The 17,926-nt window shown below is 40.9% G+C and overlaps 1 protein-coding gene and 1 long non-coding RNA gene across 3 annotated transcripts; one reads left to right on the top strand and one right to left on the bottom strand.

Annotated features, from left to right (window-relative positions):
* Positions 1-5,246: 5,246 nt before the first annotated feature.
* Positions 5,247-5,926, bottom strand: LOC121562549. Its single transcript, XR_005999562.2, has 4 exons — positions 5,826-5,926; positions 5,669-5,719; positions 5,382-5,577; positions 5,247-5,283 (listed from the first exon to the last, which is right to left on the bottom strand). It is a non-coding gene; the product is annotated as an uncharacterized LOC121562549 (long non-coding RNA).
* An 8,228-nt stretch (positions 5,927-14,154) lies between these two features.
* Positions 14,155-17,714, top strand: LOC121562550 (UPF0575 protein C19orf67 homolog). 2 transcript variants are annotated; one of them, XM_041874781.2, is made up of 7 exons: positions 14,155-14,264; positions 14,374-14,572; positions 14,945-15,089; positions 15,541-15,641; positions 16,320-16,556; positions 16,798-16,959; positions 17,145-17,714. In XM_041874781.2, the coding sequence occupies exons 1-7, from the start codon at positions 14,216-14,218 to the stop codon at positions 17,293-17,295; spliced, it is 1,044 nt and encodes a 347-aa protein (XP_041730715.1). In that variant the 5' UTR covers positions 14,155-14,215; the 3' UTR covers positions 17,296-17,714. The 2 variants fall into 2 exon arrangements, with proteins under 2 accessions (XP_041730715.1, XP_041730716.1); XM_041874782.2 differs by lacking the exon at positions 16,320-16,556.
* The last annotated feature ends 212 nt before the right edge of the window (positions 17,715-17,926 follow it).

Consider the following 17,926-nt stretch of genomic DNA (forward strand, 5'->3'; position numbering starts at 1 on the left):
TTTTGAACGTTTTCCAATTGAACTGATACGTATTTCACTCTGAACTGTTCAAAGCATTTTGCAACAGAACTCAAAGCCGTTTCTAACCTTTAGGGGGCTGTTCTTGGGGCAGTCCACCAGTGCTGGCAGCCTTGGTCCATTATGGTCATCTGTCTGAAGCACCTGTTCTCCAGCACTAGCTTGGAGGGTCCCAGCCTGGGGTAGAGGAATGTAATTTTATGCCCACTTTTCCAAACATAAAGCATATCAGTCTGTTTTTGCATAGGCCAGTGGTTTTCAACCCTCTCCTTGGGGAACCCCAGACATTTCACAATTTTGTTGTAGCCCTAAACAAGCAAACCTAATTCACCTATTCAAGGGCTTAATGATTAGTTGACAAGTTGAATTAGGTGTGCTAGCTGTGGAATACAGTGGAACGTCTGGGGGTCCTCAAGGAGAGGTTTTAAAACCCCTAGCATATGGCTGTACTACTCAAAATATTTCCCCATTACAGAGACACACAGATAACTTTTTTTTATTTTCTTATATGAGACTTACCTTTAGACAAACTCTCCTCAACCGTTTATGACTTTTACCCATTTTATTTTAAAACATCCTTCAGATTGGACCTGTACCATGATAGAAAAATTATAAACAAATACATTTTTATCTTCAATTTTCTAACATTTTAAATAAAATCCTGGTAAATTTAGCTGTACATACAGTTACACAGAATTTCTTGTCCAGGCAAAGTAATGTCTTTGAACATGAGGATGACTGTCCTACGCAAACTATCAACTCAACTGAGCCAATCAACTTAATCATTTCTTGACTGCGTTTACGTCATAGGCTCATATATTACGTCATACACGATTATGTCAACTACAACAGGGCACCGCGACCACGCCGAGAGATTAATACATGTTCTGATCACATACGAAATCTCTAAAAAGTTTAAAATGTAATGTAACCCAATTCACTTCGATTCAGTGGGGTTTTATGTATCAATGTTGCCCTCTGGTTGCAAGAACTGAAAGAGCCATGAATCGAAGCGTGGAGCCTGTGGTCATCATCAGTCTGCACTCCGCACACTCACTTCTATACTTTTGATAGAGTTAGTTAGTATAACTCTATTCATATAGCTACTGGGGATACTAATGTTGACAAATCAAAGCATATATTTTTTCATACCAGTGTTGTCAAACAAACGATAATATTTGGCTTGACAACAGTGGCGGTTCTAGACACATTTTACTAGGGGGGCCAAGGAGGGGCCAGTGTTTAATCAGGGGGGCACACATAAAAAAACTGGCAACACATGATATTCAAAGATTATAAACTTTATTTTACTTTAAAATCATATGACATTTATTATAACACGTATTTTGTACAAGAGTGCAGATGCAAGAGAGATAGTGCCATAAAAAAAAAAAAAAAAAAAAAAAGTACAGGGTACAAATACAGGGTTCATATTCAATGTGAACAAAACTCCAGGATACAACAAAGGGTACAACAATGTGCCATTTCCTATTTATGGAAGCCCCACTACTGTGGACAGTTGATTCCACATTTTGTTTTAAGAAAGAAAACTTTCTGAGTGATTTATAAACAAAACACACTACCCTGTATCCGTTTAGGTAAAATAAACCAAATCAGAAAAGAAATTCAATTCAAAGAGGCTTTACTAGCATGACCATATTGACATACAGTATTGCTAAAGCACATAAACAGGGAAACGTGTTACACATTAACATCCAGTAGTCCAATAGGATGCAGACAATAAACATTAAGTTAACATTCGTTTAAAAGCAACAATCATGTCAACACAATGTAGCAATATGAACAACACTGATGGATATCAGCAACAACATGAAAACAAGAATATTACAGGTGTCTGTGTGTGTGTGTGTGTGTGTCTGTGTCTTTGTGTACTTCACTGTCAGTTGATGAGCAGGTGTACAAAAAAAGGCTTTACAACATATATGGGCAAGTCCATTTAGGACAGCACATTTCCACCATAGTTCACATTAGGAAAAAATGACAGCATGAATGCTCACTAAACAAACATATACTACATATACCTTTTTATACACATTTTTTTCAGTAATTTTTTAAGAGTGAAAGGGAAGTAAGCAATCGCTCATCATAGGATCATACATATTTCAGTTACAATATTAGTTACAATATTAGTGTTAGTTAGATCATCATGTCAAAGCTGGACCTGCAAAGTCTGAACGACACAAGTGTGCAATGATTGGAGTGATTTTTTTTCTTTTTTTCTTGCTTTGCTTGTTTTCAAAAGGAAAAATCATAGTTGGTAAAAAATAAAATAAACTTTCGTTGAAAGGTATCACACTGTATAATTTACAAATATCTAAAGAGGTTTAGTGGATGCCATAAAACATCTGTGGAGCTTGAAGATTTGTAGTACATAGATGTTTGGCAGAGATAATTCAAAAGAATAAAATCATAAACTCTATCTATCTATCGAGAGAGAGAGAGAGAGAGAGAGAGAGAGAGAGAGAGAGAGAGAGAGAGAAGTGTTTCCTTAGAGCAGTACATGCAGCAATCACTTAATGGAGTGATGTCATAATGGGCCACAAAACTTTGGGGATGTGGATGGAAAGTTACAGGCAGGAGAGTGGAACCAACAGAAGCAGGTCTTGAGACATGAGTTTGCCCCTTTTTGAAAACCTCTTGAGAGAGGATTGGTGGGATATATATACATACATACAAACATACATACACTCTAGTAGTGTGTGGAACTACTGGTACTGTGAGGAAAAAAAGATAGATGATGTAAAATGAAAAATAAAACAAGCTTCAGCTTCTTAAGACACGGTGGGTTCATCTAAGTAGACACATGTAACTTCATGTGGACACCAGACTGTCTTTGTCTACACATCTAACTTCATATGGACCCCAGACCGTCTCTGTTTACACATGTAACTTCATATGGGCACCAGACTGTCTCTGTCTACACATGTAACTTCATATGGACACCAGACTGTCTTTGTTTACACATTTAACTTCATATGGGCACCAGACTGTCTCTGTCTACACATGTAACTTCATATGGACACCAGACTGTCTCTGTCTACACATGTAACTTCATATGGACACCAGACTCTTTGTCTACACACGTAACTTCATGTGGACACCAGACTAACTCCATTCATTTTACCGGTGGTATTGAGAACAGATAAACCCACCGTGTCTTAAGAAGCTCAAGCTTGTTGTTTTATTGTTCATTATATCTCTTTTTCCTCACAGCGGCACTCATACGCTACTAGCGTATATATCATATAGATACACTACAGCAACAGGATACGGCGGTTGTGCTGTCTGGCAAAACGGTCCACAAATACATCAAGATCCAGAGCCTTGGCCCTTCTGGACTCTATGCTCAGGACACCAAGATCACTGAGTCTCTCATCACTAGTGGTGGACCGCAGGAAGGTTTTTATCAGTTTCAGTGTGGAGAACTGCGTTCGCAAGAGGCTGAGCTTACAGGAAGGGTTACAGCAATCTTGCACAGTCTAAAGAGCTCAAAGAAAACTTCCCTGTATGGCTCAATAAAACAAACCAGCTCAACTGTACTGCATGGCTTTTTGACTTCACCACTCTGTATTTTTCTGTCCAAAACTCTCTTAAATTGATGGAGCTCATGCCCTAAATCATCAATGTCTGCATTATACAAACGGCCAAATGAAAAAAACATTGCTCTCCTTTAAAAAGGTATCACTCTGGGGACTGAGAGACTGTATGCTTCTCATGAGCTCACAGTTTGTATTGGAGAAACGTCTGTTCAACTCATTGAGCATGCTGTCAATTACAGGATAGAAAAATGATGTGAGAAACATATCTTTGTCACGTTCTACCTCCCTCTGACCAACAGTGCTTAGCGTGCAGTAGCCACTGAGTCTAGAGCTCAGCATTTTCTGACGTTTCGCCACTGACCTTGTTGCAGAATCACACTGCTCACAAATATTCAATGCTTCATCCCACAACTCATCAAAGAAAGACTCCTGCCTGTGGTCTTTCAATGTCAGGACTAAAGCATTTACTAAGTCAACAGCACTTGACAGATCAACAGTTTGTGACTGTAACATGTCAGACAATAGCTTTGTCTCCCCAAACAACTTACGCAGAGTAACAAGATGCACAACAAATTCTAGGTCAATTTGAGCAAGAAGACCTCGGGCCTCAACAGTTCTTTCACCATGACGTTCTTGAGCAATCTCTTGCAGTAGTCGCTTTAAGGGCAGGTAGAGTGTCCATGATATTACGTAGGGCTAGAAATCGGCATGACCAACGTGTGTCGCTTAAACGTTGCAGCTCTCTGGTTCTGCCATACATTTCTCTTTGGAGAGACAGCCATTTTGGGTGCACATATGAGGAAGAAGTAAACATATAAAGACTCTGTAACAAAGAAAAAAAACTCCTCCGTTTCTGGGACACTTTGACTACATCAACTAACACTAAATTCAGACAATGAGCACTACAATGGACGTAGAAGGCAAATTTAGCCTGTTCTTTGATCCTTGCCTGAACCCCTGAATGCTTACCGCTCATAACGGCAGCGCCATCGCACGCTTGGCCTACGAGGTTATTTTTGTAGTCCAGGCCATAACGTTCCAGTAAGTGTACTATTTTTCCAGTAAGCCCTGCTGCATCTAACCTCTCTGCAGATTCAAAATGGAGAAAACTCTCCTTAATGGCCCCATTGTAATAGTACCTGAGTGTGAAGGACATCTGTTCTTTTTTTTGAAATATCCTTTGTTTCATCTGCCATGACGCTAAAAACCTCACTTTTCTTCACTTCTTCTATGATTTCAGACCGAACCATTTCTGCCAAACAACCCAAAACCTCATTCTGGATGATCTTGCTTGTGTACTTTGCATTGTGAATGGAAGTTAATCTTCTCTTAACAAGTTGGTCGTGGTTAGCAACTGTGTTAAGAATTTCCCTAAAGTTTCCTTTGTTAGTGGACCCTTCAGATTCATCATGTCCTCTTTGTGCTATGTTTTGTGTAGCTGTAAGCAACAGCACTTCCCCAACTGTTTTAATGTATGCCTGATTTTCTTGTACTTGTTTAGTGTGTTCTTTGTCAAGGTCACATTCTTAGAAAGAAATACGGAAAACAACCATTTTTAAATGACAGCATTTCCTCTTAGTCTTTAAGTTACACGTTTTTGTTGTTGTTAGCATGATTAGTCGGTAAAGAAGTAGAAATTGGGTAAAGAAGAAAAAATGGGGGACTTACCATTTGTTTGAGGAACTTCCTGATGCGCTTTCTCTGACTGGAAAACAAACAAACACTAGGAATCATTGGTTAGTAGACTGGCAACTAGATTCAATTTTTTCTACTGCACATAACACGGTTCAGAGCAGAACTCACGGGTGAGACTTCAGGAAGTCCTCTAGAGAAGACGCCTCCTCTACGTTCTCAGGTGTCATCTCACGGGGTGTGTCCGCCAGAGAAGTGGCATCGGAGGTGACATCACTCTCTGGGGTCTCTGGGGTAAGGGGGTCATCAACAGATGGAGAGGAGTTCATTCTCACCTCATCCTCAGGTGTCATGGGGCCTGGTGGCACTGAAAGAGAAGAGAATCAGAATTACCGCTGAACAAGCTCGTAACCATGGCAACGATTCTATTGAATAACCACTGTGTCACCAACACCCACCTGTTGTCTCCACCTTCGTCACTTTAGTGTTCTTGATAGCTGGCAGGACACCTAAAGAAAGAGGAGAGTCTAGCCATTAGTTGATCCTTCCACCATATATCCTTTAAGAATTCTATCAATAAATCCAAGTATTTTGGAAGTGGTGATCAATACTCACTGTAACTGGTTGTTGGAGATAGAAGAGGTGGAGGCAGCGCCAACACACCAACTACTTGGTGGCTTGGTTTTTTCGCCGCTGCCTTGGCCTCTCTGTCCTTTCTGGACTCCACGGCCTCTCTGGCATTCTTTTCGGCCTTGGCCATCTTGGCCTGACCGCTCAGCCTGGGGCCTCGTAGGGGCTTCGGCACGAAGTTCTGAGATAAACAACAATATTAGCAAAATCGTATCACCATAGAAACCATCTCTTTCACCATAGACATGACGGTACTGAGTGACATGTCACATAAGGGCCAACTTTAGAATTAGAATAAGAATCAGAATTTGAATGCTATTGGTTCTAACTAGTACAGTAAGTGACCCATGCATCATTATCTCATTGTAAAAAAAAAACTGGTTGAGAACACGTCATATAACTTACATTACAACCAACTCTCAGTTACAACCAGGTAAAGATTTCAAAACAAAACGTCCTTATACAACCAGGGGCATGTTCAGCAAGACAACGTTTAGCAACATTCAGATAGAATTACGCTATAATGAACAAACATGCCTCTTAAACATGTAGAATAAGGAATCACGTAAGCTCTCGTCATGGCATTTGTAACGGCAATGTTCAACAACGTTTTGCCACTGAACATGGCCCAGTATACAACCTGCCCATCCCCTACCAAGGTGCCAATCAAAATGGATGTGGGCGGAGCTCAGATTAGGGGTGACCAAAAATGGACAAGCGTGGTTTAGCCCTATACATCATTAGCATATGAATGACAGCACTATCCACTTGACCAACGAACCAATAAAAATGGATGTCCAATTAAGGCATAGCATTTCTGACCAAGAGCCAATCAAAACGGATGTGGCAGGCACTCGGGATTTGATTCGAAGAGGGGACCAAAATTGGAAGTGGGCAGGGCTTAATCACATTAAAAGCCTAATCACAATTGAAGTGGGTGTGGCTTAGAGCCAACCAGTCTGCTCTGAGAGGTTTGCCTGGAGTACATTCAGCATGCCTAACGTTACAAAAACGTTTTGAACGTTTTCCAATTGAACTGATACGTATTTCACTCTGAACTGTTCAAAGCATTTTGCAACAGAACTCAAAGCCGTTTCTAACCTTTAGGGGGCTGTTCTTGGGGCAGTCCACCAGTGCTGGCAGCCTTGGTCCATTATGGTCATCTGTCTGAAGCACCTGTTCTCCAGCACTAGCTTGGAGGGTCCCAGCCTGGGGTAGAGGAATGTAATTTTATGCCCACTTTTCCAAACATAAAGCATATCAGTCTGTTTTTGCATAGGCCAGTGAGTTTTCAACCCTCTCCTTGGGGAACCCCAGACATTTCACAATTTTGTTGTAGCCCTAAACAAGCAAACCTAATTCACCTATTCAAGGGCTTAATGATTAGTTGACAAGTTGAATTAGGTGTGCTAGCTGTGGAATACAGTGGAACGTCTGGGGGTCCTCAAGGAGAGGTTTTAAAACCCCTAGCATATGGCTGTACTACTCAAAATATTTCCCCATTACAGAGACACACAGATAACTTTTTTTATTTTCTTATATGAGACTTACCTTTAGACAAACTCTCCTCAACCGTTTATGACTTTTACCCATTTTATTTTAAAACATCCTTCAGATTGGACCTGTACCATGATAGAAAAATTATAAACAAATACATTTTTATCTTCAATTTTCTAACATTTTAAATAAAATCCTGGTAAATTTAGCTGTACATACAGTTACACAGAATTTCTTGTCCAGGCAAAGTAATGTCTTTGAACATGAGGATGACTGTCCTACGCAAACTATCAACTCAACTGAGCCAATCAACTTAATCATTTCTTGACTGCGTTTACGTCATAGGCTCATATATTACGTCATACACGATTATGTCAACTACAACAGGGCACCGCGACCACGCCGAGAGATTAATACATGTTCTGATCACATACGAAATCTCTAAAAAGTTTAAAATGTAATGTAACCCAATTCACTTCGATTCAGTGGGGTTTTATGTATCAATGTTGCCCTCTGGTTGCAAGAACTGAAAGAGCCATGAATCGAAGCGTGGAGCCGGTGGTCATCATCAGTCTGCACTCCGCACACTCACTTCTATACTTTTGATAGAGTTAGTTAGTATAACTCTATTCATATAGCTACTGGGGATACTAATGTTGACAAATCAAAGCATATATTTTTTTCATACCAGTGTTGTCAAACAAACGATAATATTTGGCTTGACAACAGTGGCGGTTCTAGACACATTTTACTAGGGGGGCCAAGGAGGGGCCAGTGTTTAATCAGGGGGGCACACATAAAAAACTGGCAACACATGATATTCAAAGATTATAAACTTTATTTTACTTTAAAATCATATGACATTTATTATAACACGTATTTTGTACAAGAGTGCAGATGCAAGAGAGATAGTGCCATTAAAAAAAAAAAAAAAAAAAAAAAAGTACAGGGTACAAATACAGGGTTCATATTCAATGTGAACAAAACTCCAGGATACAACAAAGGGTACAACAATGTGCCATTTCCTATTTATGGAAGCCCCACTACTGTGGACAGTTGATTCCACATTTTGTTTTAAGAAAGAAAACTTTCTGAGTGATTTATAAACAAAACACACTACCCTGTATCCGTTTAGGTAAAATAAACCAAATCAGAAAAGAAATTCAATTCAAAGAGGCTTTACTAGCATGACCATATTGACATACAGTATTGCTAAAGCACATAAACAGGGAAACGTGTTACACATTAACATCCAGTAGTCCAATAGGATGCAGACAATAAACATTAAGTTAACATTCGTTTAAAAGCAACAATCATGTCAACACAATGTAGCAATATGAACAACACTGATGGATATCAGCAACAACATGAAAACAAGAATATTACAGGTGTCTGTGTGTGTGTGTGTGTGTGTCTGTGTCTTTGTGTACTTCACTGTCAGTTGATGAGCAGGTGTACAAAAAAAGGCTTTACAACATATATGGGCAAGTCCATTTAGGACAGCACATTTCCACCATAGTTCACATTAGGAAAAAATGACAGCATGAATGCTCACTAAACAAACATATACTACATATACCTTTTTATACACATTTTTTTTCAGTAATTTTTTAAGAGTGAAAGGGAAGTAAGCAATCGCTCATCATAGGATCATACATATTTCAGTTACAATATTAGTTACAATATTAGTGTTAGTTAGATCATCATGTCAAAGCTGGACCTGCAAAGTCTGAACGACACAAGTGTGCAATGATTGGAGTGATTTTTTTTCTTTTTTTCTTGCTTTGCTTGTTTTCAAAAGGAAAAATCATAGTTGGTAAAAAATAAAATAAACTTTCGTTGAAAGGTATCACACTGTATAATTTACAAATATCTAAAGAGGTTTAGTGGATGCCATAAAACATCTGTGGAGCTTGAAGATTTGTAGTACATAGATGTTTGGCAGAGATAATTCAAAAGAATAAAATCATAAACTCTATCTATCTATCGAGAGAGAGAGAGAGAGAGAGAGAGAGAGAGAGAGAGAGAGAGAGAGAGAGAGAAGTGTTTCCTTAGAGCAGTACATGCAGCAATCACTTAATGGAGTGATGTCATAATGGGCCACAAAACTTTGGGGATGTGGATGGAAAGTTACAGGCAGGAGAGTGGAACCAACAGAAGCAGGTCTTGAGACATGAGTTTGCCCCCTTTTTGAAAACCTCTTGAGAGAGGATTGGTGGGATATATATACATACATACAAACATACATACACTCTAGTAGTGTGTGGAACTACTGGTACTGTGAGGAAAAAAAAGATAGATGATGTAAAATGAAAAATAAAACAAGCTTCAGCTTCTTAAGACACGGTGGGTTCATCTAAGTAGACACATGTAACTTCATGTGGACACCAGACTGTCTTTGTCTACACATCTAACTTCATATGGACCCCAGACCGTCTCTGTTTACACATGTAACTTCATATGGGCACCAGACTGTCTCTGTCTACACATGTAACTTCATATGGACACCAGACTGTCTTTGTTTACACATTTAACTTCATATGGGCACCAGACTGTCTCTGTCTACACATGTAACTTCATATGGACACCAGACTGTCTCTGTCTACACATGTAACTTCATATGGACACCAGACTCTTTGTCTACACACGTAACTTCATGTGGACACCAGACTAACTCCATTCATTTTACCGGTGGTATTGAGAACAGATAAACCCACCGTGTCTTAAGAAGCTCAAGCTTGTTGTTTTATTGTTCATTATATCTCTTTTTCCTCACAGCGGCACTCATACGCTACTAGCGTATATATCATATAGATACACTACAGCAACAGGATACGGCGGTTGTGCTGTCTGGCAAAACGGTCCACAAATACATCAAGATCCAGAGCCTTGGCCCTTCTGGACTCTATGCTCAGGACACCAAGATCACTGAGTCTCTCATCACTAGTGGTGGACCGCAGGAAGGTTTTTATCAGTTTCAGTGTGGAGAAACTGCGTTCGCAAGAGGCTGAGCTTACAGGAAGGGTTACAGCAATCTTGCACAGTCTAAAGAGCTCAAAGAAAACTTCCCTGTATGGCTCAATAAAACAAACCAGCTCAACTGTACTGCATGGCTTTTTGACTTCACCACTCTGTATTTTTCTGTCCAAAACTCTCTTAAATTGATGGAGCTCATGCCCTAAATCATCAATGTCTGCATTATACAAACGGCCAAATGAAAAACATTGCTCTCCTTTAAAAAGGTATCACTCTGGGGACTGAGAGACTGTATGCTTCTCATGAGCTCACAGTTTGTATTGGAGAAACGTCTGTTCAACTCATTGAGCATGCTGTCAATTACAGGATAGAAAAATGATGTGAGAAACATATCTTTGTCACGTTCTACCTCCCTCTGACCAACAGTGCTTAGCGTGCAGTAGCCACTGAGTCTAGAGCTCAGCATTTTCTGACGTTTCGCCACTGACCTTGTTGCAGAATCACACTGCTCACAAATATTCAATGCTTCATCCCACAACTCATCAAAGAAAGACTCCTGCCTGTGGTCTTTCAATGTCAGGACTAAAGCATTTACTAAGTCAACAGCACTTGACAGATCAACAGTTTGTGACTGTAACATGTCAGACAATAGCTTTGTCTCCCCAAACAACTTACGCAGAGTAACAAGATGCACAACAAATTCTAGGTCAATTTGAGCAAGAAGACCTCGGGCCTCAACAGTTCTTTCACCATGACGTTCTTGAGCAATCTCTTGCAGTAGTCGTTTAAGGGCAGGTAGAGTGTCCATGATATTACGTAGGGCTAGAAATCGGCATGACCAACGTGTGTCGCTTAAACGTTGCAGCTCTCTGGTTCTGCCATACATTTCTCTTTGGAGAGACAGCCATTTTGGGTGCACATATGAGGAAGAAGTAAACATATAAAGACTCTGTAACAAAGAAAAAAAAACTCCTCCGTTTCTGGGACACTTTGACTACATCAACTAACACTAAATTCAGACAATGAGCACTACAATGGACGTAGAAGGCAAATTTAGCCTGTTCTTTGATCCTTGCCTGAACCCCTGAATGCTTACCGCTCATAACGGCAGCGCCATCGTACGCTTGGCCTACGAGGTTATTTTTGTAGTCCAGGCCATAACGTTCCAGTAAGTGTACTATTTTTCCAGTAAGCCCTGCTGCATCTAACCTCTCTGCAGATTCAAAATGGAGAAAACTCTCCTTAATGGCCCCATTGTAATAGTACCTGAGTGTGAAGGACATCTGTTCTTTTTTTGAAATATCCTTTGTTTCATCTGCCATGACGCTAAAAACCTCACTTTTCTTCACTTCTTCTATGATTTCAGACCGAACCATTTCTGCCAAACAACCCAAAACCTCATTCTGGATGATCTTGCTTGTGTACTTTGCATTGTGAATGGAAGTTAATCTTCTCTTAACAAGTTGGTCGTGGTTAGCAACTGTGTTAAGAATTTCCCTAAAGTTTCCTTTGTTAGTGGACCCTTCAGATTCATCATGTCCTCTTTGTGCTATGTTTTGTGTAGCTGTAAGCAACAGCACTTCCCCAACTGTTTTAATGTATGCCTGATTTTCTTGTACTTGTTTAGTGTGTTCTTTGTCAAGGAGATCTGTTAGTGTTGCGTCAGTTCTAACAGCTCTTTGATAATCCCTCCATGCGATCATTGCACACTTGTGTCGTTCAGACTTTGCATGTAGTGAAAACCCTGCATTTCTCATAGTTGCCTTTTTCCAGTTTGTAAAACCAGGTGTTGAAACAAAAACGGTGTCTGGGGCATTTGGTGTGCTAAAATGTCTACATGCATAGCAACATGTAGAGTCCGTCATTACAGAATACTCAAGCCATGGATGAGTAGTGTACCAGTTTGGTCTGAAGCTTCGTCTTCTGTCCCCCATCAGTGTGGTTGGGAATATCTTCAAGTTCGGCTGTACTGGTACGTCATACTTAGACTTGCTGATATCTGAAGAAGATGGACAGTAAACATAGGGCACAACTACAACATTTATTTACTGTATATCTGCATGTATTTCAAAATGTAGGCAAAGTATTTACTTAAAAAAAAAAACAGAGCCATATTGACACAAAAAGAATTAACAGCAGAAAGCAGCATTTTAAGGACACCCAGCAGGCCTACCATTACATTGTAATTGCATTGCTTTGCAAATAGTAAGAATCTTCCTCATCACAAACCTGATGGTGCAGTACTTGATCCACATGGATCCACTTGCTGTCCCTCTGGCTGTTCATCTCTCTGTCCCTGTATGCTTTCTTCTTCATGCTTCTCACCCTCTTCTTCATTCTCCTCGCCCTCTTCTTCATTCTCCTCACCCTCTTCTTCATCCTCCTCACCCTCTTCTTCATCCTCCTCACCCTCTGGAATTTCCCTCTCTTTGTCAGACCCCTCACTTTCATCACATGCTGGCTCTCCCTCTTCCTCAACTTTCTCAAAACCTCGATTTGTTTCTCTCACTTTTTTGTTTGCTGGGGCAAAAAATGACTTTATGTCCCTTCCTCGTTTCATGATAACTATTAGAAGAAGAAAAAACGTAGGGGCATGCATTACATTTTGTTACCTAACCATCCATCCCTCCCTACTTAACACTGGCAGATAACCTGTTGATTACTTTACTAAAAATGTATTTGTTATCGCGATGCAACAGCCAAGACGGATGAAGTTACGTGGTTAACATCACAACATTGTGTAGACCTAGCAAGGATAGCCTACTAACATTTGGATATTTGCTTCTGCTTCGATGAGTTTGCTTAGATATGATTACATTTCTAAACAAATCGAGACCAGACATTTAAAAACTTGATTTGATTTATGTGTGAGGAACAAAAGGAACATGTAGGCTATGTGCAAGAACAACAAGTCACTTATGATATTAAATCGTTTTTCTTACCTTCGACTCCTGCAAATCGTAGCTCCTCTCGCAAATAGTAGTTGCTGAGCTCTCATTCACCGAAGCAGCACCACACGTGGCAGGCAGGCAGATGGCAGGATACAGTTTTTGGGTGCGCCACTCTAATTTACCCGTGTAGAACGTTGCCGTGTAGAGCGTTGCATTAGTTCCGCTTTTGGCGCTCGCGTGTAAAATAGTTATAAATTCATAATTTTTTATTTGGTCAGCACGGGGGGGCCACAGGGGTGGCCAGGGACATTTCCAGGGAGGCACGGGCCTCCCCCGGCCTCCGTGTAAAACCGCCACTGCTTGACAATGACAATGGTGTAAGATATATGGTCATTTTTTAAACATTTTGCAATCATTTATTTATTAGTCTTCCTAGGCAGAAGGGTTGTCTATCTCCAAGTATGTATATAAATAAGCCCACATAATTGTCAAGAGGTTTTCTGCATGTTTCGGCCAGCAGAGGGGTCCGCTCGCTCTAGTGGTTGCTTCACACGCTCTCGTAGTAGTAGTTCTCGCGCTAGGCTAGCCTGCAGACAGACTAAATCAGTTGAGACGGGACCGAGCGTCAGATATAGACGCCAAGGGAAAGAGAGGAGGCTGGAGACGGAGAGAGGTTGAGAACCGTACTTGTCAAGTCCTGGACTGACCGTGGGACCGGAACTTCCATGGCGCTGCACATGAGCTCTTCACAAGCATTCAGAGGATTGGGGAAAGTGGGGTAGGTGTCGCTTAGTTAGCTAATAGCTAACTATCCTCAATTCATGAAAATACTGGCTCAGAAAGTTGTAACTTGTAAAGTGTTCAATTAATACACAACACACAAGAAACCCGTGTCTTATAGTGCAGTTGCTAGCTAGCTGACAAGCTAAAGCTAGCTAGCTAATTAAGGATTTCGAGGAGGTGTCAACCTAAGCAAACTCACCATAAAGCCAGGTCACACAGGAAGAAAGCATGGAACAGGGGGACACGAAAAATAATCCTGAATCATCACCAGACACAGGTGACTTTCTGTCAAAATGCATAGGTAGCTTAATAATTATGTAGACGAAAAACGTGCTAACTCTGCTAGTCAAACTCAAATCAGCAAATTATTTCCCGCAATTTCTCAGAAAATGTGGAGCATTTAGAGGATCGTGCTTTGGCGCCCTCATGTGGCGATCAAAGGGACAGCACAGGGGATGCGGCTTGGAAGTCCACGTCCTCATGCCATGACATCAACATGATGGATCAGAAGCTCAGACCCATTGAACAGCAACTCCAGTACCTGCTGAATAAGGCGGATGAGTTTCAGGCACATCTTTTATACAGGTAACGTTAGAGTCAGTTAGGAAAGTTGTTAATGTAGTCTAAGATAATGATAGGTAAAGGTTAGGTGAGTCGATGATTAGTGCACCTAAACTATACAATTGCATCTAAATAATAATGAATAATATGCCATTTAGCAGACGCTTTTATCGAAAGCGACTTACAGTCATGCGTGCATACATTTTTGTGTATGGGTGGTCCCGGGGATCAAACCCACTACCTTGGCGTTACAAGCGCCGTGCTCTACCAGCTGAGCTACAGAGGACCACATCTAGTGGTGTTTCAAGTTATTGTTTATTATTTATCAAAAGGATTAAAGTAATACATAATGAATCCCTGTCCTGTGACATAACCATGTGTGTGTGTTGTCTGCAGACGTGACAATCTGCAAAAGGAAAACTTTGCTCGTGTGGTGCCTACTTTCCTGCGGACCTGTCAGCCCTACTTCACTTACCTGGAGTCGACCGCTCGCAGCTCCCTGCCCCAGCGCACGCCTCTGCCCGTGTACATCCGCTCACGAGTAAGTGCCTTTCGAAACACAATCCTACTCACCTGAATCCGGGTAGGACAAAACTGTCCCTCTTTATTGACAAGTGTTGCTGAATCGCCTCTCTATCCTCAATTCATGCACCTTGGTTGGAAAGTGAGGTAGCGGCAGTGATCCCTTCCCTTTGCACTGTTTATTGATATTAAATGTATTCTACACTTCACACAAACATAAATGTCTCTGTGAATCAACTCTGGTCAAGAATAAAGGCTTATGAGAGGTTTGAGAAATAATAGAGAAAAATCAAGAGATGCTGTAAACTGAGAGTGGTGTGTATTGAGTAATTGTGTGTATTTGTCTGTCTGTCTGTCTGTCTGTCTGTCTGTCTGTCTGTCTGTCTGTCTGTCTGTCTGTCTGTCTGTCTGTCTGTCTGTCTGTCTGTCTGTCTGTCTGTCTGTATTTATGTGTTTGTCCATCTCTCCAGTTGTTAGACTTCTCCCAGCAGCTGTGTGCGAGGCTGGAGCAGCTGGTCTTGACCTACGCCTCCTTTGACTTTCTCTCTCTGGAGGAGGCTGAGCCGGCCAGGTGCTGTGCTTACCAGAAGAGGCTGGTGGGAGGAGCTATAGGACGGCCTCATTGTAATGTCTGGAGTAGAGTAAATGGAATGGAGTCAAACATGTGGTTTTCATATGTTTGATGTGTTTGATACCATTTAATTTATTCCATTCCAGCCATTACAATGAGCCCGTCCTCATAGCACCTCCCACCAGCCTCCTCTGGTACTTACACCATAACATCTGAAGGCAGTGAGCCACTAAACACACACATAGGCACATACAGACGCATAGCGCCGCTGTCGGGTGAAAACCTCATCTCCAAAACAGACACTTTTCAGGAAATTGAAAAAACTCCCATATTAGACTATTTTTAACGAACTTACAATTTCGAAATTTCAGAAGCTATTTTGAATATATTTTCTTGGTCCTAGAGTTATGAAATGTTCAGAGTACACTGAGGAAACTTAGTGCTTTCAACACAAAATTTGAGTTACAAGGTTTTCATCAGACAGCGACGATATGTACCAACACTACTTGAATACCTGTATTTAGATCCACAAATGGAACATTCTGGAGTATGAGCCAAATATTTTAGAGGACAGCTGCTTGGACTTGTCAATCCTTATTCTCATTCGTCTGACATTCATTCCACAATCCTTCATCCAGCCATTTATGTATCTATCATTCTCCCCTCTCTCCATTCCAGTATCTCCCATTTCTACATAGGCAAGTGTCAGATAGACAGTGTGAGGCTGTCCATATACCGGTACTGTTGTCCAGCCCCGTACCTGGCTGGGGTCGACACTGGCCTGTACAAACGCATGCGCTGGAATGTGGAGAGACCCAGAGAGAGCCTACAGCAGGAAACTGATGGCGAGATGGAGGGAGAGACAGAGGAGGACAAGCCAGTGGCAGGGAAAGAGAGAGCTACCAAGACAGATTAGTGAGTGAGAGCGAGAGAGAGGGGGAGGTAGAGAAAGGGTTAAAGTAAGGCATAACATGTCAATAAACAATAATTGTAGTACAATAATAGTGCCAAGAATACTTTGGGACTCTTTTGAACTGAGATGTTGGATGACAATGTACATTTTGGAATTCAGGCCTAAGAACAGTTGATCAGATGGCATCTCACTGCCTGTGTCTGTGTCTGTATGTGTGTGTGACTGTGTGTGTTTCTCGAGCAGCTACTTCCTGTGCTACGAGGACGTCCCTGAGGAGCCTGCTGAGGGGGGCGATGGAGGGGGTAAAGGGGAGACGGTTGCTATAGGCAACGTGGTCAGGATGTGGTCAATCGGTCAGTGGGTCCAAACGCAGCCTGAACCTGTGACAGACGACATCTACGAATGGTACAAAGTCACACTCAGATCGCTACACAACACTCTTTCATCTTTGACTTGTTTAAATAAGATTTTTTTTGCACAAACTCTACTTAAGACTAAGTACCTTACAAGTACCATGTTAATATAGCTCACACTGTGTGTGCCTGGTGCGTGTGTGTTTGTGCGTCTCTGTGTGTGTGTGTGTGTTCCAGGGTGCTGTGCTGGCTTCCACAGGCTCAGTACCACAGGCTTTTGTGTCTGGGAGGAGAGGAGCCCACTGCCTGCAGTGCTACTGACTGTCTACTGGGGGCGTTGTTCTCTCAACAGAGCCCAGTGGAAAGCCCCAGTCCTGAAACAACATAAAGAGACAAGCCACTTTTCTAGAACTATCTTTGACCATAACATGTTCCCATTGATTAAAGGATTTAACATTACTTATTGTTAGTTTTACATTGTGTTATGTTCGGCTAATGTTTTCAAATCTAAGTAACTATTGGGAAGGACATTAAGGACTGAACACTGAAATAGCTCTGGTTCCAACTAGCCAGTCATCCATGACAAATGTTTTTCTTATGGTTCCTTACATATTGTATAAAAATAAATATAATTTCTAAAGATAGCAAGTTTTATTACCAATTCCCTACCAGCTAGTGATACATTTGAACTGTATCTGATGTCTGTTCATATTCAAGGTTATATTGAGCACGTATGTATGTTACTGTATTGTGTGGTTGTTGGAAATCATTTTGTATGATGTTAAGAATAAAAGTATTGACCTGTCATTCATTTGTATGGGAGTGTTATTTTATGAAAGAAAACAATTTATTGAAAATAAATCATTGTGTTTCAGAGAACAAAAAATAATTGAATATTTTCAAAACATGGGGTCTCAGTACTGTACTTAAATTGTAAATTATTTGTTTGTAAACAATGGAGTAATTAAACATTACATTTTTCCATATGATAAAGATAGAGTTAAGATTTTTTCTTTATT

Source organism: Coregonus clupeaformis, unplaced genomic scaffold (genome assembly GCF_020615455.1).
Source record: "Coregonus clupeaformis isolate EN_2021a unplaced genomic scaffold, ASM2061545v1 scaf2730, whole genome shotgun sequence".
Lineage (NCBI taxonomy): Eukaryota > Metazoa > Chordata > Actinopteri > Salmoniformes > Salmonidae > Coregonus > Coregonus clupeaformis.

Bases quoted from the DNA above. Each gene is read 5' to 3' on its own strand.
- LOC121562550 (XM_041874781.2), top strand. From the start codon at position 14,216: ATGGAACAGGGGGACACGAAAAATAATCCTGAATCATCACCAGACACA. The intron at 14,265-14,373 runs GTGACTTTCTGT...GCAATTTCTCAG, and splicing joins TGAATCATCACCAGACACAG to AAAATGTGGAGCATTTAGAG. The intron at 15,090-15,540 runs GTAAGTGCCTTT...CCATCTCTCCAG, and splicing joins CCGTGTACATCCGCTCACGA to TTGTTAGACTTCTCCCAGCA.